General features: G+C 36.7%; 1 protein-coding gene across 13 annotated transcripts in view; it reads right to left on the reverse strand.

The window, feature by feature from the left end:
* Window positions 1-21,293, reverse strand: part of PARD3 (par-3 family cell polarity regulator) — a 432,225-nt gene that overhangs the window by 135,077 nt on the left and 275,855 nt on the right. For 6 of the 13 annotated variants that reach the window (XM_029961728.1, XM_029961724.1, XM_029961727.1 and 3 more), the window contains 4 exons: window positions 19,383-19,534; window positions 18,285-18,329; window positions 11,793-12,020; window positions 4,529-4,745 (listed from right to left, as the gene is read on the reverse strand). In XM_029961728.1, coding sequence (XP_029817588.1) covers window positions 4,529-4,745; window positions 11,793-12,020; window positions 18,285-18,329; window positions 19,383-19,534 — 642 coding nt within the window. The remainder of the gene's footprint in view (window positions 1-4,528; window positions 4,746-11,792; window positions 12,021-18,284; window positions 18,330-19,382; window positions 19,535-21,293) is intronic. The other 7 variants (XM_029961730.1, XM_029961733.1, XM_029961729.1 and 4 more) reach the window with 3 other exon arrangements.

The raw sequence follows: 21,293 nt of genomic DNA on the forward strand, positions 1-21,293 counted from the left end.
GGAAGCAGCTGGGGTTAAAAAAAGCCAACAGTATATCGGATTTCAGCTAAACAAGGTTGCAAACTGAATTATCTGTTTCCTCTCACAGAACTGGAAGATACAAAGCTGCAAGGCTCCCAGTAACCATTTTAAATGTAATTAAATCTAATTAGGATTAGAATTTAATGCTAATCTGGGAATATTACATTTGCATTGGTTATTCAGTATATTGATTTACCCACCTGCATGCTACAATAGTTAAGATAGGAATTAAAGATCAGTTACCATACTGACTTTACATCTCCATCAACATTACAGTCCAGATCCTAAAATACACAACCTCTGATACTAAAAACACCTATGCACAGGATTACTTTTAAGCATGCTGTCTTGTTCTGTGAACACATACACAGTGTTTATGTTCTCCATTGAAAAGTCATGTTTAGGTATTAATTCCTAAATTAATCCTTAGGTATTAATTCCTACAGTAGAAAATGTATTTATTTCATATAACATACTTATCCACAAATGCTTCAAATTACATTACATCTATTTCATAAGCAACCTCCAAAACTGATGCAGACATTTCTTGCTTAAACTTAAGGTTATGATACAATCTCATATTCCCCATCTTTTGTTCTCCTCAGCTGCTCCCCACATAACTCAAACATACCGTATGTATTTTAAAAGCCATTTTTCTCCAATCATATCATGGTTTACTTGTTTCTGTAGTTTTTTATTATCAGGCAGTGAGTGACTGTCCATCAGTATTTTCAGCAAGACATGACTAGCTAGCTTGGCCTTCCTACTATTCCCTTTCCTGCCCTTAGAAACCCAGAGCTGCTTCTTTCTCTTGTTATTCTCAATGTCTTAATGGTTCAGTTTCTTCTAAAGATGTTATTCCTCAGACACATCCTTTCCTGAGACTGACCACTTGCTGGACATATTTTATCTATCATGAAACTCACCAGTGAGAGTCCCTCATGTGGTTGTCTACTTTCTTTCAAATAAATTTAATTCCCAAAAAAAGTGATATAAACACAGTGATACCACTGTCTTACAGAAACACAGTTCAGGGATGACAACACAGGAAAACTGTATGTAGCTTGAGGAAGCTGGGAAAGATGTGGAGTTATCACTTCTGTTGCCTTTATTACTTCACCAGTCTAGTCACTCATCTAGCAACTATATCCAAGCTTGTACACTGGGAATAAGGATGAATGAACTACAGGGACCATAAGTGATCAGCAGCACAGCAGATGTGTCATTTCATCATCATCCAAAATCTATGAATATGAACATCTCAAAGCTCTCTTTCTTACATCTTGAGGGGATCCACTTTCATAAATGAAAATACTCTGTACATGACAGGGGCAAAAGGAGGGGAAAAAAAGGCAGCATACACCGTTTTCCTCTCTCGGGAGAGGAATGTCAAAGAATCGCACAACATAAAAATCTATTAAATTGATCTACACCTACCACTGCTAATTAGAGGCACACTTTGAAACTGTGAAGCCTCTTTCATAAGGCAGCACTACAATGACTTATTTATCTGCTGATTGTTTTTGTCAGGTTGATTTTTATCAAGAAACAAAATCTCTACTTAAAAATAAACAAAATCAGACTCAGAAAAGAGTAAACATATTTCATATTGCACTTGGAAAAGTATATAGATTTTTATAAACTTCTGATGTCAAAACATATCCACTCAAGCTTTCTTAGCAGTGAAAGAAAAAAATTAGCAGAATTTCATATCAGTTTCCCAAAGACTATTTGTTCAGCTGGCCATGGACATGCAGGCACCCTCTAGCTATCAACAATGGAAAAGAAGGAACTGCACAGCATCCCACAGGCTACAGGATTTGGCACATTCAAGGGTCAAGACAGGAATGATCCAACTGTTCAGGTAAAACAAATATACTCAGGTGTAAGCAAAACACTGCAGCACCTGCATCTCCTCCGATAGACCAATATTTCTGTTCAACACTTTTCTAGGCTAACTTCTGCCCTGTTTTCATCTGTGAAGAGGAAGAGACTTCTCAGCCAAATGAAATAATTAAATAACCTGTTCTATGCTGAAATGTCAGTTTGAAAAAAGAAATACACACATTCTCAGACAGATTTATTTCACAGTGAGAAGGGTGAACTTTCAGACTGTCCACAACCCAGTGTCAGCAAAGGTCCCCTGGAAATCATGGGAGTTGTGTGTGTCAGAGCTACACAGTTTTGCAGTTTTCAGTTCTTCATGGTTATGTCAATCCTCTTTACTATGTTTGATATAAGCAGTAAAACAATGGAAGTGTTTAAAAGATTTACTTATGATTTTAACTCTGAATCATCCAGGAATTTCTTGGAAATGATGACTAGATGCCGAAGGATAAATGGGTTCTCTAGTGGGAGTTTCCATCTCCCACTATGGTTTAATGAAGATCCCAATAGCAAATCCTAAAATTTTAACTGAAGACAAGGAGACTTATTTTTATACATCACACAGGTTCCACTTTATGAGCTGCTAGTTTCCAGATAGGCAACAAAAAGCCCTTTGGCTAAATACAGACACTGGAATAAAGTGTCAGTTAACAGTAATTTCATCCAGCGAGTGTTTTTGCCTATACATTCTAATGAAGAAAGATTATTTTAAGATTAGAGCACTGAAAAGGAAGAAAAAAATTGAAAAAGGAGAAAAAAAGAACGACAAAGAAATCACAATGTTGCACAGAACCAAAACATCCAATTATGCTTTGATCCTGGTTTGAATTTTAAATGTTACTGTCATCATTATTTTCTATCACACAACTTCTTTCAGTGATTACTTGATATCTATGATATATGTCAAATGTACAGAAAACAAAGCATGTTATAGGTAGAAGTAGTAGCTTATCTTGCAGACATAACAAAACCCATCTCTCAAACATTATTGAGAAACCTGTCAACAAAGCAAATCAAGCACCAAGTGGAAATGAGACATAATGCTTAATTCCCTCAATCAGCATTTTCTTGCTTGCCAGGAACACCTCTCTTGGGTGGGCTGACAAGGTGCAAGCTAATTTACAGATCCAGGAGGAGTCAACTGCATCCAGATAGCACTGCTCCCAGCGCTAATTAAGAGGAGACTCAAAAGTAAAGTTCACTCAGAAATGGTAGTGAGGGAAAAAAATAACTGAAGAAAATGTTGACTGTTATGAAAAGCAAACAACAAAGCAATCGTCAGATCTTTCTATCAATTAAATTACTGTTGTTTCCAGATTAAAGATTTCAGAAGTGTTATATCAAGCATACAGAAAAGGTTACTTGTCTGGACCACGGAGCTGCCCAAGCTTTCTAGATTGCTGTAAACACCTTCTGAGTGAACTCACAAGATAGCATTCAAAGCACCCAGCAAGCAATGACTTAGAGCCCATAGAATTTATCATGTATAATGTGCCTCAATTTTACCTGTCATTTCTGCTGTATATAAATGGCAAAGAGTGCAGAAAAGAACCAGTCAACATTTTATATCTCCTATCTTCCACACTCTCCCGGAGTGGGGTGCAGTGTTCCACTTCATGAACTGCCCTCATAATACGATTCACAGTCACAGAACAATTCTCAAGAACCTATGCAGTTACAACACAGGTTCAACTAATGTTTTACAGGATAAAGAAAGTAATGGAATGAAAGTTAACTGAAGCTCTCTTTACATGTTTTCAGAGCAGAGTCATTAATAAATCTTTAAAATAATGCTGGTACCTCACCCTTAAAATTAAATAATGAAAAAATTAATACACCAAACAAATGCTGCGTTGATATTGGTTGTTTCTTCAAAATATATTTATTCACACTAGCTAGTTAAAAGAAAGACTGACTTTCTTGCTCTCTCACCCCTTCCCATAAGTGATCAAAGGTGTTTGTCATGCTTCCCCATTTACCCACAACAGCAGGGTGTCCCTCAGCAGTCTGCTCCTTTCAGATCACTTATATCTGCTGGAGAGAAGACTCCTTTAAAAAGAACTCATTCTTTCACTGACCCATTCTCTATGGGTTCTCAGAGTACACAATCTTATTTAGATCCTCTTTTTCTTGAGAGGAGCATGCTGGTTTTCAATCTCAAACTGATTCATCTCTTTCAATCATGCCTCCATGATACCAACAGTCTTAATAGTAAAGCAAAGAAAAACATTCATTTAGTAACACATAAGCTTTGGGTACAGTATTTAAAAAGAAAAAAAAAAACCCAAAACCCAAAATGGTTTAACTTATCAAAGGATATGTGCACGACTTAGACATCACTAAAGACTCTGCAACACCAAGTAGTTTGTGGTTTAAAACCATTTTTAACTTTATCTTTCCTTTCCTTTGGCCTGCCAGCCATCCCCATCTCTTCCGTTCTGAGCTGCTTCCCTTTCATGACACCACCCATAGGCTCAAAAATTGAGAGATGGGCCTATAAAAACCATGTATGTATTTGCATAGTAAATTATGGCCTCAACAAAAATTCACAGTATAATGAATAACTAAAAGATGAAACTTTTTTTATAATTCATTCTATATTTCATTGCAAAGTACCTACCTGAACATGTCTCCTAAGCCTTTCAGCATTCCTTTCTTTGCCTTAATTTTATCCTTCTCTTTATCTCGATCTTTCTTCTTTTCCTTTCCAGCTTTTTTTCTGTCACCTTTATCTTGGCTTCCATTCATTTGTCTCTCCAATGAGTGGGATGGCTGGTCACTTGCTGTGGACACAGATTCTCTACCAGATCTTGAGCTCTCCTCTGTGTCTTCCTCCACTGAAAGCACATATTAAGAAACATCAGTGGGATAAGAACAAACAACAAGGGTAGGCTTTTTGGTATATTCCATAAAGTATTTTGAAGCAGGATATATGCAAACCACAATATACTCATATTTTTTTAAAAAATCAATATCTGCTCACATAGGAGTTTCCAAGGATGTTCATTAGAACTACAAAAGTACTAAAAGCAAGGAATTCACCTTTGCAAATCTCTCTGAAAAACATGATTTGTAGTTTGTGGGTACTCTGAATAATGTGTGGATTAATAAAGAGGATTAGCAAAGTGATGTTAATTGGCCCATTTTGTTTCAGTATCTAAATCAGTTGAGGAGAGCTTTAGAAACATCTGCAAGAAGAAACAAGAGCAGTGCAGCATGCCTTGTCGGTAAATTCTTAGTCATACTCTCATAAAAATATGAAAGTCATTAAGGAGTGTTAATCCTCAATGCAAGCCTTAAGACTTTTTCTTCTTCCACAAGTAACATAATAGTTTTGTTATGCTACTTCATTTCCTGGAGTCATTTAAAACACATCATGCACTATGATTTTTATTTTTGTTGCTATTCTTGGTTGAGATGGGGTGGCCTGGGAGATTCAGGTGGGGAGATTTCACCCAGCGGAACAAGTAAAATCCTTTAAGGACAGATAAAATGTTCATTCTCTGTTTCTAATCCAAGACCAAGACTCCTAAAGTATACCCAAGGTTAGATTTAACAGACCACATGTAGTTCAGAAAGTTTGAAAGAAAAATGACCAAAAGAAAAAATCCATTAAAAAACTGAAAACTCCTCAAGGAGTTTAGTAAGAAAAAAATAAACCACTTCAAGCTGGTGGGTCAGAATCCTTCACTGTATGGCTAGTGAAGCTGTGACTTTCCATGAGCTCCAACATTTCATATCATCACATTATAAGCAGGGCTGCAATCATCTCTCAGTTTTCCAATAGAGAGCACAAAGCAGCAATTAGGATCACAGATGCATACTTAGTGCTGTCTCCTGTAGCTCTAATGAATACAAAGGCTCCAAACAACTTCTGGCAGTACAAGTTGAAAAATACCGTTTTGCTTTATTATTGTTATTATGTTTACTTATTACTATTTATTAGAATTACTAACTATAAAAAGAATAAATTATTTGTTATAAATTATTTATGTTACTATTTTCATATCAAGCCAGTATAGTTACAGACAGCCCAAATTCAAATGTTCCCATCCCTAGTTAAGCATGACCCCTGACTGTGTACTTGCCTGTCTAAACCTTGACCAAAGAACTGACTTTAAGTACAAAAGTCACATAGATCACAGAGTCTATGGCAAAGAAAAAAAACTTCTGCACTCAATAAGATTTGGAAATGGTCAGAGCTTATAGAAGGAAAAAAGAATAATTTTTTCATTTTCCTAGTTTACCACTTCTTAATATTATTCCTGCTAATATTACTCAAGATCTCAGCAACTGTTCTATAGCCAATAGAAAAGTATAATTCTTTAGAAATTTCTCATATATGGACTACTGTAGATTGTAAATTTGCTTTTCTTAGTCGTCATTCATATTGACCTTAAGAGTAAATCATTGAACCTGAAAAAATCTACAAATCACTGACTGAAAGCCATTCAATATCATCTCATTTCTCTCTCTGACACTTGCTTGTAAGATACTTTTTATTTATTAGCATTACAATCCACTGTCCAACAGACTTAGTACTTATTCACCAAGTATCAAGATTTCTGTAAATATTCTCCATCACCAGAAGATCACATAAACATATTTCAAGAAAAACATTCCATGTCAGATATATCTCAACACTAATAACTATTTTTGAATCTCAGCTAGTACTCTGAAATACAAACCACCAAGAAAAAAAAAAAAGGGAAAAAAACCCAAAACCAAAACAAGGCCAGGTCTTGGCGTTTAATGTTAACTTGCCTTCAGGACTGCTATGAGTAAAGCAGATGATACACCTTTTCAAATGTAGACACAGTTTTAATATTCATATAACTGTATTTTATGAAACTAATAGGTGCTATACATGCCTCTGTACTAGCTGTTCTTGTACCTTTTTTGGTCACAGCATTTCTTAATCAGTGTCTGGAATGATATTTAGTTATTATTAAAAGAGTTATAGAAAAACACTTTGAAATAGAGATGTTAATTTTTTTGCACATTAATTTATAGCTACAATCTGTTCCAGTTAAAACCAACTAGACATTTAAAAGATTGTACTTGCAAACGAATATAATTAGTAAAAAAAATCCCCTGCATTAAATTTCCGACGAATTTTGAAGTCAACTCTTTCCTTGGAACTTCATTGGTAGAATGATGGTAGAAAGATGAACCAGTTTTGACCTATGTTTGAGCATATTCATATAACAATACACTATATTAATCATAAATGTATATTATGTACTGTGCTATGCTGAGTTGCTGAACAAGTTGTCATAACAATGCTTTTGCTTATTATTTATTTTGCATATTCTATGGAGAGAATATTGCCTCCTTTTCCACACTGGTGCTGCGATGTATATTTGTCTGTCATACATAGTTTGCTTGCAGTTAGCTCAGTAGCTTAGACTGAGGCCTGTGAACTAGGATGCCTGTCCTCCTGGAGTAAACACTGGTCTCTCTCTTGGACTAAAGTGATTTCCAGTTTTCTTGAAAGGACTCAACATGAAAAAACGTGTTTCCCTTTAATGCAGCACAGTCATTCCGCAATTAACATACACCTAATTACTAGTGTTTAGAACAAATGCAAATGCTGCTCAATTAAAATTCAAGCCCAGGCTACAAATGAAACTTCTAATTTTTGTTATGTTGCAGTAATGACATTAGGTTATTGCAAAACGCAGAATGTATTTGTTTTGGTGCTGTTATTTCCTTCCTTTCCTGCAACCTCCTGTCTCCCATTTGGGATGTCAAAGCCAAAAAATTAAATTGGAGTATATTTTAAACATCAATTAGACCTGAAAACTAGTGTCATTTCACGAACCACACTGTGCTACGGAGAACTACACAAACAGGTATTATGAAGCTATTCTCCTAATTAGCCCATAAAATGGAAAAGATGCACATGAGGAATCAAAGCTACTTAATGTGAAGCTATTTTGCCACTAAGCTTCTAGGCCTCTTATCGTGATATTTAATACAGCCCTAGATTCTAGCAATTAAGATTCGGCAAAAGATTAGAAAGGTTTGTCCATCTCTCCCAATCCAAATACTTTGTTCTCATTCATGACACTAAAGATAAACATTTTGCTTCCAGTCAGCTATTTCAAGTATTAAGAAAAAAAGAACCTAAGACAAAAACAACAAGAAAAATGATCTGTAAAAGCTGAACACCCACACCTTTCCACAAATGTTCCTTCCTTACAGCCTCTAAAACTCACACATGTCTTCTCAAATACTTAAAATGTTAGTCCAGAACTGGTCATTGTCATCTGATTTTCACCCTGGAGTTAGTAATTCAAAAGCAAACTGTTCCAAGGACAGCAAGGACATTTAGAAGATTCGGTCCCTTTGCCACATATGCTACCTGTATTTTTTATGGGTTTTGTACATGAGATTCCTCTATACAATATATTGCAGTTAGGAATTCCTCTATATGTACGTTAGGAATTCCTCTATACAATATATTGCAGTGCTATTATTTGCAACTCTGAAGTATGGAAGACAAAGAAACACTCCTAGAACTGAAACACTTGGAGGAGAAAGACAAAAAAAATTCCAGACAAATGGATCCAACCTCAAGGGTATCAGCAAATTGACCTCCAACATGTTTGCCTGGGTTTTGTAATGAGAGAAAGTCACATTTTAATTTCAAACAATTACGGATTAATTAAATACAATTTACAAAAACTTAGGCAATGTCGTTATGGCAGCAGTGAGGCATTAGTTACGTTAGGACCAGATTGCTAAACTCCTACATATTCGTACGTGCCCAGGTTTTGTCCAGCTGAAGATACCATTTGGTAAATTCTCTGGAATCTAAGGCCACATATAATTCACACAAAGTGGAGCAGACTGCACTTCTTTGAGTTTTAACACAGATACAGACATGCTTTCAGAAAGACAGGCAGCATATGGCTGGGACAGCTCTTAAGTTCCCACGGCCACCAAGAGAAAAAGATGACCTCGAAGACTGAATTCTGTCCAACCAACTCACTATATTTGCTTTGGTACTCATCTGCTTCTATGAACCTGGCACATAAAATCTCTGGAGTACTTCTTAGATGTTTCATTACAATATGTGGAAGCTATTAGAACACAACTCAACAGAAGGCATAGTTCTACACATATAGCTTGGTCACACTTTGCTCAGCCTTTCTTTATTGTGTGAGATCTGACAACGGCCTCGCTCTTGTTCTCTTATGACATGAGATGGCTCTTGGTCCACCAGTGCTAGACAACTTCATCCAAACTCACTCATGTCATCTCAAAAAGATTCACCCTACGTCATCTCAAGCACAAGTCTTATGAGGAGAGGCTGAGGGCGCTGGGGCTGTTCAGCCTGGAGAAGAGGAGGCTCAGGAGAGACCTCATCACTCTCTACAACTCCTTGAGGGGAGGTTGTAGCCAGGTGGGGGTTGGTCACTTTTCCCAGGCAACTATCAGCAAGACAAGAGGGCATGGTCTCAAGTTGTGCCAGGGGAGGTTTAGGTGGTCTCTTTTCCCAGGCAACTATCAGCAAGACAAGAGGGCATGGTCTCAAGTTGTGCCAGGGGAGGTTTAGGTTAGATATTAGAAAGAATTTCTTTACAGAGAGGGTGGTCAGACATTGGAATGGGCTGCCCAGGGAAGTGGTGGATTCTCCATCCCTGGAGATTTTTAAAAAGAGACTGGATGTGGCACTTAGTGCCATGGTCTAGTAACCGCAGTGGTAGTGGATCAAGGGTTGGACTTGATGATCTCGAAGGTCCCTTCCAACCCAGCTGATTCTATGATTCTATGATCTCGATTTCAGCCAGTTTTGGCTGCTGGTTTTGGCTGGGATAGGGTCAATTTTCTTCCCAGTGGTTGGTTTGGGGCTATGTTTTGGATTTGTACTGACTACAGGGTTGATAATACAGAGATGTTTTTGATGTTGCTGAGCAGTGCTTACACAGAGGCAAGGCCTTTTCTGCTTTTCCCACTGCCGTGCTGGCAGGGAAGTTGGGGGTGCACTGGAGGCTGGGAGGAGACACAACCAAGACAGTGACCCAAACCGACCAATGGGATATTCCAGACCATATGACATCATGCTCAATATATTAAATTGGGGGTAGAAGAAGGAAAGGGGGGGACATTTGCAGTGAGGGGGTTTGTCTTCCCAAGTAACCATTACACATGATGGGGCCCTGCTCTCCTGGAGATGGTTGAACACCTGCCTGTCCATGGGAAGCAGTAAATTAATTCCTTGGTATGCTTGGTTTGTGTGTGCAGCTTCTGCTTCCCTAATAAACTGCCTTTATCTCAACCCATGAGTTTTCTACCTTTTGCCCTTCTGATTCTCTCCCCGATCTGGCTGGTGGGAGAGTGAGCGAGCAGCTGCGTGGGGCTTGACTTCTGGCTGGGGCTAAACCATGACACCACTGCTCCCACGTAAAGGATACAGAGGGCTCCAAATATTTCCTTGCTACTATCTATGCAGTGCATTAACAAGCTCAAAACACCTTACCAGAATCTCATAAACCTATACTCATCTTGAAAGTGCTTCATGACAGCAGTTTTGCTATATTTTTTATCAAATGAAGTTAAACCATCTGTAACTTCTGGGTAAACCTTAGGTATCTGAAGCCTCAAAGCAGGATATTACTATCAGTGGGCTTACACCAAAGAGGGCCTTCTATGAAAACATGGTCTTGCGTCCCAAAAGACCACAGGCATGCAGGTTGTGAAAATGAGCAGGATCACTACACATTTTCTCATACCTATTCTTCTACTAGCCAGAAATAGACTGACAGCCAGCAGCACCAGACCAGCATTTAGCTTCACTGCTGCATGAAATTGTTAGGTGCTGAAAAAGCAAAGCAGAATTAATTCTGTCCGTAACTACCTCTGAGAAAAGTGACTGGCAAAATGACCTCCCTTTCAGTCTCAGAACTCTTTAGAAAGAGGCAGATTAAAAAAAAAAAAAAAAAAAAAAGTATATGAGTATATTTAGGGAATGAGGCCTATGAAACAGACTTTCTGAAACTAAAAAATTTTTAAAAAAGAAGAGAGTAAAAAATTCCTTTTCAAGCCTTTTCCATTACCATTCAGGCTAAATACTTTACTACTTCAACCTTCCCACTATCATCTTCATTCATAAACTTCTAACTAGCTGCAGGTTGATTAAAAAAAAATTCTGCTGGTGTGTGACAAGTTGAAAGTAGTACAACACGAAGGTTAAAAATTCAATGATTTTAATACAACCCCTTCTTGAGGTAATTTACCATTCATACTATTTTCATTCAATACGAGTTGTCATTTTACCAGCCCATTCTTACATAGTTCAATAATGATAAGGTTAGCTTTGAAGTGATTCTTTTATGTTAATGACATTCTCCACGTGTTGGGTCATACTTCAGGTTAAAGAACTGAAAATGTAAATGAATGCCCATTAGGGTGGGTAATAGCTGATCATTAACTTTATATTTTATTAGATCTGCCAGCCTTACTCACTCTAATTAAAGGACAGTGATTTCTTTTTATCCCCCCCCCAACACTACAAATGTACTTTTCAAAGTTATACACATATATTTTTGTAACATAAATTTAGTGGGTTTATTTGTCTCTCCCTAAATTTTTTTCTAATTTATATTAGTACATTAATTAGCTGTCTTACAGAAAATTTTCATCGTAATTTAAGCAAACACTCAAACAATAGTCTTATTTTCGCATTTTAGAAAGGAAGAAAGCTACAGAATTTTGCGATCTGTTAATGTAAATGATGGGAAAAAGCCTAAAAAATAAAATTGATGAAGTTAGTTCTATTCTTTTAAAATCCTAAAATTATCTTCTACTACTTTAGTCACTTTCCAAAGGAATCAACCTATGTTGTTAATATTCCTTATGCAGAATAGTTTACTTACAAGTTTCCATGCCTTCATCATCATCATCTGCTACAGGTTTATCATAGGATTTGTCTATGGCAGCTCTGAAGCTTTCGTTGCAGCCTCGTCCTCGGATAATTCGCGGGCGCGGACGGTGGAAGGGAATGTCACCATTCAGAGTCACCTCAGCAACGGCTGTCTGCAGGCTTTCTAATGAGCTGGATTTCTTCAGACCTAATGAAGGCCCCACATCTCTGGTTGGGGAACCTTAGTGATTTAAGGGGGGGAAAAAATGTAATTAGAATTAGTATTGAGAACTGCATGCTTGATTATGCATATCCATCCTGAAAGTCTTTGGGGACACACTTAACATTATTCACATCGTCTCTCAATAATCTGTAGGGAATTCTCCACAGATTTGTTGGTCTCAGAAGCGAATGAGTATGTCAAGTCACAGTCAACGAAACAGACAACATTAGCAAAGTCTGGCTTTTCAAATCAGTGAAGAGAGACCAACATCCATTACTATTATTTTAAACAATTTAAATTATAAAGAAACCATGGGACTTTAAAAACATAGTTCATAAAAGCAACAGAGATGCATATCTAATGGAATTAAACAAAACTATTAATTATTTTTTGTTTGAGCAGAAAATTTCATCTGTACTAGCAACTGATGAACAGAGAGCTGATTATGGGCATGAATCCTACTGTGTTTAGAGTGAGAGTGTTGCAAAGTAGCCTGACTTCTGGCGTCAAAGAACACACTGTTTGTTTGAGTTTTAAAGACTCGCATCAAATTGCTAACAATTTCATAATTAAATGTTTCTAAGAAATATCAGTTGACTTGCTCAGATTTTGTGAAATTGCTTAAAATAATCTGTGGAAAGGACTCAATTGGACAAGCAATACCAGTTATCCGTCTGGAAAAGAAACACGCTCCTGGCAGTCACCATGTTGAAGTTTGGGCAGCATTACAGCTGGGACTGAGGGCAGTTCTTATTGCTGCAGCATGTCCAGAGGAAACCCCAGGCAGTATTCTGCAAAAGCTTTTCTCTGGATTTTTCTTCTCAGGTTTGTGGACTAAATGTATAGCCTCTGTTCTTAGATACACTCTCACAGTGCAAATCGCCTGACAATTGCACAAATTAGATCTCAAATTAAAGTTAAAACTGGGAGAAATATTTCAAGGGGGGCAAAAAATCACTGCATTTATTTAAAGTGATTTTATTCAAAAGGGCAGTACAGTCTCGGCCAGATTTTGCATAGGATTTGGGACTGGAGAGCAAGATGAGATGGTACAACATCACCATGGCTACATTTCCTGAAATTATGAGACCAGAGCCCTCTCTACCCCGAGGGAGCAGAACAGATAAATGTTGTGGCACCACAGCAGTCCACGTGGTGGGCTGTTACTCAGTTGACATCAGTATCCTTATCTGAGAGAGGCACAGAAAGATAAATTTCACAGCCAGCCACCAATGAGAGACAGAGCTAAGACCTGAACCCTCAGATACACCAAACCTATGAACAGTACAGTAGTAAGCATGGTGTTAAAGCACGGTGAATAAAAGTGTAATAAAGGAAAACTTTTCTTTAAGTATTTATCTCAGAATAATATAAAGTTCTGAAGTTGATCCCTATTCTGGTAGATATTAGGAGAGAGAAGAGGGGCAGTACCAGTCACTGCTCTTATGAAGGGTATGTGAAGTTACCTTAAAATGGGGAAAACTGCTACTACACTACTAAAACTATTCAGTATTGGTTGGGGAAGAAGAAGAAGGTTACTGGCCCCACAGAAAGGATGCAGAATAGCAGCATGACAAGTCTTCTCCATGTAATTTGTTAACTTAGTACGAGATGGAGCAAAACAGCAAATGCCTTCATTTTCTATTCAGCTATGAAAAGTCTGAGAAATTACATTAAACTGAAATTCCTCAGAGTAAATAAATTAAAACAGCAGCTATCAAAGTATTCCCCTTCAGCTGACCTACTTATGAGATGAACTTGTAAACAGAAACAAACTAAAAATCCTCTCTCACAGGTCTACACGACTCCTGCAGTTTGATTCCCCCAGCAGTCCATAGACTTGCTGCTTGGACCCTTGGCCAAAAGTAAACACACCTCAACAAATGAGAACTTTTCTCTTTATGAACTCACATCTCCTAGAAGAAGCCACCCTTTCACTCACAGCCTGTAAGTGTTGGAGGGCTGAGGGTCATGAGGATGGTTGGGGCCAGAGTGCAATGGCCAGCTGGGATCAGGGAGGGTTGGTGGTTTCCCAGCTGTGCTAACAACCTGCAGTCCAGGGTAACCAAACTTCTGAACATGGGCTGAAGTCTAGGGGAAGCATTTCACATAACATTCTCTTTACCAATTAAAAGAACTCCAATTAAGACAGTTCCCTATAAAACTGTTCACTTTCTAGTTTATGCCAAATCCTGCTATTCTTCCACTACACAAGAAGTGCAGTACACAAGAAGTGAGACATTATTTTGCTTTTTACTTTTCCAGACTGTATTTTTTTTAAAACAGTTCATGAGACAGAAAAAAAATGGATGCAACATTTTGAAGGAAAAAAGAGGAAACAGGACAATCATATATATCATAAACCAGCTGTTTGACAGATCCTATTTCATATACAAAAGGAAAGAGTGTCCTCTTACATGGTAACTTACTGTAAACTTCCTTATTCCACATTCTGCTTTGCAACCTTCCAAATGAAATTATCATATATTCTTTTCTAATTACCGAGTGGCTTTTTTTCTAAACAGTAATTATAAAGAAGGCATTTATGTGCCCATTTATGTTCATAAAGGACATTAAGAAAAATTCCATTTACTGACACCCAATACAGATCTTTGTGAGAACCATATGTACGTAAGTTGTGCTTTCCCAAAGGAAAAGCTAGATTGGATATGAGCTAATGTTGAGTACTGTAAAACTAATAATGGATTACAGAAATGATAAGAATAATTATTGAACTTGGGTGGCCATGAACACAAACGTGAACAGGTTGCAGAATCTGAAAAGGAGAAATCTCCTTTCACAAGCAATTTAAGCACTGTGATCATAAAGCCATGTATATTTTAATATCTTATCTTCTATGGTTACTTCATAGCAAGTCTACTATTTTCAAAACATATAGTTAAGTTTCCCTGTAAATTGAGTGAAGAATTTATTACTAGAATGCGCCAGCCAGAAAGTGAGTTGTTTACTGATAATCTGGTAAGAAAAAGCAAACTTTCTTTAAAATGGATTCTGTTTAAAATTTATGAGTCACATCAAAACCTTGTTTTCTAAATACAAAAATGTCAGCATTTTCTTCCAGCCTTTACAGCACTGGTGGTAATCATCAGAAATGTTATCTGCTGAGAATGACTTCTATTTTGACATCGGAATTTAAAGTAGAAAAAAAAACGAGCGGAAAAGACACATCTACCTAAAGCATATTTATATGACTGAGGATGAAAGGGATCCTTTTATCATTTTTAAAATTTGAATTTTATCAAAATTTCCCTTTCCAATGATTTTCTTAACAAATATCCTTTGAGATAGCTTCACCCCTCTGTAGCACAGGAGCCATCCTGCCACCGCATGCGTACTCCTCACACGCTCGGCCGTACGGTTCTGCTCTACACACCCCTGCCCATCTCTTAAGGGCTTTGTGACATGCTCACACCACTCTGCCAAGCTCAGCCCCTTCCCACCACACATGCATCTCCACTCCCTATGTCCCCAGCTGGGGGACAAGGGCCAAGCCTTGCCCTCCTGGCCATGCAGCCACCCATCCCCTGCTCATGCATGGCTGTGTGTGTCGGCCACATAACTTCACAGCACCTACAGATCCAACAAGACATTTAACCCACAGACATCACATGGAGCCTATGTGCTGCTTCCCACTCCAAGTCCTTTGTCTCTCCCTTGCACTGATGCTGTTTAACGACTCATTGTGCCTCCACTTATCTCACCTTATGTGAATTATGTATACAGTGACACAAATCCGCTTGGGCCATTTGCAAAGGTAAAACTCGTGGTGTCAAAGGCTATATGATGTTTCCTCCAGTGAATAATTTTTGCCAATGAGGCAAATTTTTCATCAGCACATTCTTTTAAGTCATTTAAAATGACAATTTGTTTCCTTTCTGAAACATTACTTTTATGAACTATCAAGTAAATGCTACCTGCAACTGATGCCAAAATCTTCTCTGGATTTGATTTAGCCAGTTATCCAAAGGCATGAAGTCTACTTTCTAAACACTTTCTTGAAGGACATTAGCAGTCAGTCTATTTACTTACTAACATCTGCTCCATTACATTTGATAAATTCTTCCATTTCTAGTTCAATTCAGACACTAAGAGAGTAACACTTCATCTGGGGAGAGCAGGGGAGGAATAAAGCAAGAATGTGCATTAAAAACAGTTTAGTTTTGGTTCCATTTAATAAAACAGTTTACTTAAAAAGCACTGTGTGAAATAATAAATAAATAATTTAAATAAATGTTCTTTGACTTTTTTTCTTTTTTTTTTTCATTTTCATAATGTGTACATGGACGAATAACCACCCAGAGCTATAGTATGCTTGGGACTCTATAAATGAGCCATGCTCAATTGCTACTGAATATACTTCTAACCTCTAGGATGAACTGTAAACACTGCAAGGATTAGGTAATTCAAATGAACTATAGAAAGAAAAATAATTAAAAAACTATTACAGTAACTAGGGCTGGTGAGTTCCATGCTCTCCTTTTCAGCCAATACTATTAAGTCCAACTGTGACAGTAACAGAGTTTGTTTTTATCTTTTCTAAAGTAAATATATGTTGAAGTTTTCTGGCTTCTAGAGTTCATTAAAGCATAGTTCACCACACATTTGAAGCATTTTTTTCCCCAGAACCAGACAATTTTTAAGCCAAACTACAGTAAGTGGTTTGTTTAACAGCCACATCCATCTTCAGTAATGAGAGAAATCCGGTGTTTATATACAAAACCTGGTTAAAAGCACGCAAGATAAATAAAATAAAAGTACAGTGAAAGGTGTTTTTCCTTTTTTCCAGCCACTGAACTTTCTATGCAAAAATATGTAACTGCCTAGTCCAGATGGTATGGTCATGCTCTTTCACCCGTGTTGTCCGACTTTTTTCCTTTTTGGAATTTAATCCAGGTGTTACACGTAGAGAAAAACTACACTCAATTCATACCACCCTCTATTTGATACCACCAAAACCACTGTGCACTTTTAAAACCTAGGCATCATATTTTACTAAAAGACACAGGTTTTATACCATTCTAATCACATCACATTCAAAGAGGCAGGTTAATAAGAAAATTAAAAATAATTTATAATAATTATGAGTTTGATCTTTAACTCCTCTCTATGTGAATAATGCTCAGGGGTGAAGGCAGTTCCTAAGCACTGATTATTACCACAACCATTAATACAATTCATACATTCACACTCTGATGGCTTTAATACTTCAAAACATTCATACATTTTAATTTTGTGTACTCATTTTTAATCTGTAAAGCTGCAAGTCTGTGGCCATATTCTTCAACATTTTAAGAGTCAGAAGACTTAGCTGTTCAAATAAAAATTATAATTTTATCACTTGATTACTTACAGCTTTTCAGTATTCCTACTCATGTTATAAAGTCTGGTTAAACAGAGATGCAGTTGTGAATTAGTAATTGTAAATTCTGTATGGAATGCACTACTTCTTAAATCATGCTAAAATAAATAATATTTTCAGGTTAAAAAGGTGAATTGTTCCTAATTAGAGCTAAGTAATGTTATGGTGTCCTCTGGATCTAGCCTAATTAAAATAGCATTCCATAGGTCAAAAGCTAACTTATATTAATAAATCATAAAGGTTCATAATTGCAGTTGGTGCATTATTTTAATTACTAATAAAAAATATGCCTTGAAAGCTATTTCTCATTATCATTTTGAGAAACATTACAATGAATGGTATACGGAAAAGATTCTATTTACATATTCTTTTGTTCTTTTACAAGGCTCAGATTTCAGCTCCAAAAGCAAATCAACTTGCACAAATAATCTTCAACTCAGCGCACAACATGTATCTGATGACCACTTAAGGCCAAGGCAGCAGTTTTCTAATTAAAATAATTGTTTTCAAGCACTGTGTTAGCACTGTAATAGCCAAACACTCGACTCTTCCAAATCATCTATTCCATGCATTTCAGTTTGAAGCTAGGAGGAGGTTTTCCAAGACTTTTTTTGAAAGGACAAAAAACTTCAAACAACTCCAAATATTTATGAGTTCAAAGTGTAGAAACAGGTGTCTGCCTACAGTCACATGCATGACCTTGTTGAATATAATACCCTAGATACTTGTCTCTATAGAAAATTCTCTTCTTCTCTACGACTTGATTATTCACAACAATAGAAAGCAGCCATGCAAGTACTGGAATATTCATGTTTTCATGCAATTTGACTGGCAGTTCTGTAATTGTGGTAAGCTGCTTTGACCAAGGTTTCTATAGCAACAGCCTTACTGTCAATTCTTACCTGTTTTCTGGTCATCCATTGTACTGAGCTTAGTCTCGTCAGCTACTGTTAAAAGGTAAATGCATAACGGTTAGCCCAGTTAGTGCCCATGCCCCACATGCATCCAACATTCCTCCTGTTTTGCCTTTTCTTTTTCAAGTTAGGGGACCTTAGAAATGTCACACTTCATGCAAATAAACTGCAACAGTAAGCAAACATTCTGGGCAGAAATGGCAGCAAACTAGTAACCTTCATGCAATGTCAGTCATGTTCACATCACAGGCAGGTACAATATGTTATTTACACGTTAGCACATTGCAACTAGTCAAGACAAGTAATACCACCAACCTTACTGTACCCTGAGGAAGTTGGTGAATTAAGGACTGTAGGTAAGACATTCACAACTATTGTAAAGTAGTGAATTGCACTATAATTGCATTATATCTTATTATTCTAAGTAGAGAATTTTGTGTGTTTAAACAATCAAAACTCACTGTTTAAGGTTACTAGAGTCCACAAATCAGAATCTAAATTCAATAGCAGAAAAATAGATGGGCTCGTTAGCACTTACTTATTCTCATTTGGTTTATGAGTTAAAATGATTACTGATTGCCTGTCTCAGTTGTGGCTACTTTATAGGGCTTCTGATACAAATATTAAAACTTTGATCTCAAATAGACGTCAGACTTGCTCCATTTTCTAATTCTGAATTCATCTACAAATTGAGAGAGTCTGAAGGACCTTTAAGGTTAACTGCATTATAACAATGAACTGAGAATAAACCTGGCTACACAGAACCACATTGAGGTACAGTTTTACCCACTTATTCTAAATGGATCGGTAAAATGCACTTTTCACCTCCATTTTAATAAATACTGTTTATTATGTTTATGTATAACCATATATCCAGAAGGCTACAACGTTCGAATGTATGGACACTTACAAACAACAAACAATACACAGGTCACTTAGGCATTTAAGTTAGCATTTTTCTTCCCACAAGTAGACATTATGTGCAGTAGTACTGCATACACACAATGTGTTTGGAATTACAAAATCTATATACTTACAACATGAAAATCAGGTTCAAATAAAAAAAATTGAAAAAATATCACTCACTACCTAGATCCATGCTTTTGGATTTTCGTGTTTTAACAAACTCCAACTGACTGGCATCTGAAAATTGCTTTGTACGCTTTTCTGACATGCTCTGGCGTCCAAAACCCTCTCGCTGGAAGGCAAGCACTGGATCAACATCTGGACTAAGAGTGCTGTAGGAAGGGAAAAAAATCATGCGAACATTTATCAAGATCACGCAACCTTTCACTCTTCAGAGAAAAGCATTTATTTAGCACGTGACTTCTACCAATGAAAAAGTGTACAGTTTCAAATAAACCACTGCAAGTATTCAGTTACACACACGATGGATTTGTTTTACTTCATCAAGCAATTCTAGTTAAAAAGTATCAAGAATTTCACTTAAGAGCTTAATGAAAGATATACATATCTGGTGCACTATACATATACTATCAGAACATAAAGCCCAACATAGGAATAATTTGAGGAAGAATAAAACAGTTCCTTTTGATTCCTGAGAAACAAATATATTCTATTGATAGAAAATTATGAGATTTTTCTTCTCAAAAAATGTTTTCAGTAAAGCATAAATAGAATCTGTCCTGCCTGAAGCCCACAAAGGTTTAAACTTCTTCATTTAAAGACTCTGCATTAAAATTTCTCTCCATATGTGAAATTGCTTGTAAATTTTTCACAGTTTCTCTTGCTTTTAACCTGGCTATGACAGACAACCATATATTTACTCATTGCTTCCCTACAGAAAAAGTGTTCACCACAATGGATCCACTATTAAATCAGAAATAAGGGCAACTGTTCTGAGTTTTGGGTTCTTCTGAAGGTGTGACCTTGGCTGAGTGAGTCAGGTCTTCAGTGAGCTTCATCAGAAGCATGCCAAAGGTAGATTTATTAATGTTGGTCAAACACTGGCAGAATCATGAATGCAAGTAAAATTTGGTATGCAAGCTAAACCTTAGGCTTGCAATGTGTCACCATGGCCACAGCACATGTTAAGAACAATTTTAAAAAAAAAAAGCAAGATTGCTTATTGTTAATAAACAGTAGGAAAGAAAACACACAAAGATCTTCTGACTCCTGGAAAAGGGGAGAGTATTTAAATTTCTACTTCAGCTGGCACAAAAAGAAATCAAAAGCATAAAATACTGAAAAATGAGTATTTTGCACCATTGTTATCTATCCTATAAGAAAATGATCCCTCAAAATCCTCCCTTTGATTGTTGTTGTACTTTAAGATACAAAAAAGCTAAGCATTTTGTCACTGAGATCTCTAAGCAGATCTCTAAATGCCATTCAAAATATTGTGTACACACATCGTACTGTTTGGCAGCATACATTTTTTACTGTAAGGGGTAAGTATAATATACATCTCATTCCTAGTGAGAAACAGGCAAATAGTGAATTTCTGCAGAAACTAACTTATAGTTTTAAATTCTGTAATATGTGCATGTTTTTGTAGGCCACGTACTATAATTTACAAAAGCATCTTTGATCAAGAAACAGCTGGGTATTAGGTACAACAGTAAATAGAGGTAAGAAAAAGTGTCCAAAGGCATGAAGTACAATAAAGGACAAAAATCACTATCCACATTACCAGGCAGCTGAGAAGAAATTCAGTCTAGTAATGGCAGATTTACAAATAATAATATATGTGCATGTGACAAGCACATAATACTTCAGTGTGAGCAGGATCAGAGCTTATATGAATAAAGCCAATGTCAAGTGCCTTTTGACTTTAATGTTTCTGGCTCAGGCTCATAATGTTTTACATTTAATTACTGCAACTATTTCAGAGATGTCTGCGCAATTTAGCAACATTTTGAAGCATATGCTTAAAAGCTTTGATGAATCAGAGACCAAACTCAAAAATAACTATTTAGTCTTCACATTCACTCCCACAAAATAGGGAAAAAATTATCTCCACATCATAGAAAGATA

This window comes from Manacus vitellinus, unplaced genomic scaffold (assembly GCF_001715985.3).
Source record: "Manacus vitellinus isolate BGI_N305 unplaced genomic scaffold, ASM171598v3 scaffold_3_pilon, whole genome shotgun sequence".
Classification (NCBI taxonomy): Eukaryota; Metazoa; Chordata; class Aves; order Passeriformes; family Pipridae; genus Manacus; species Manacus vitellinus.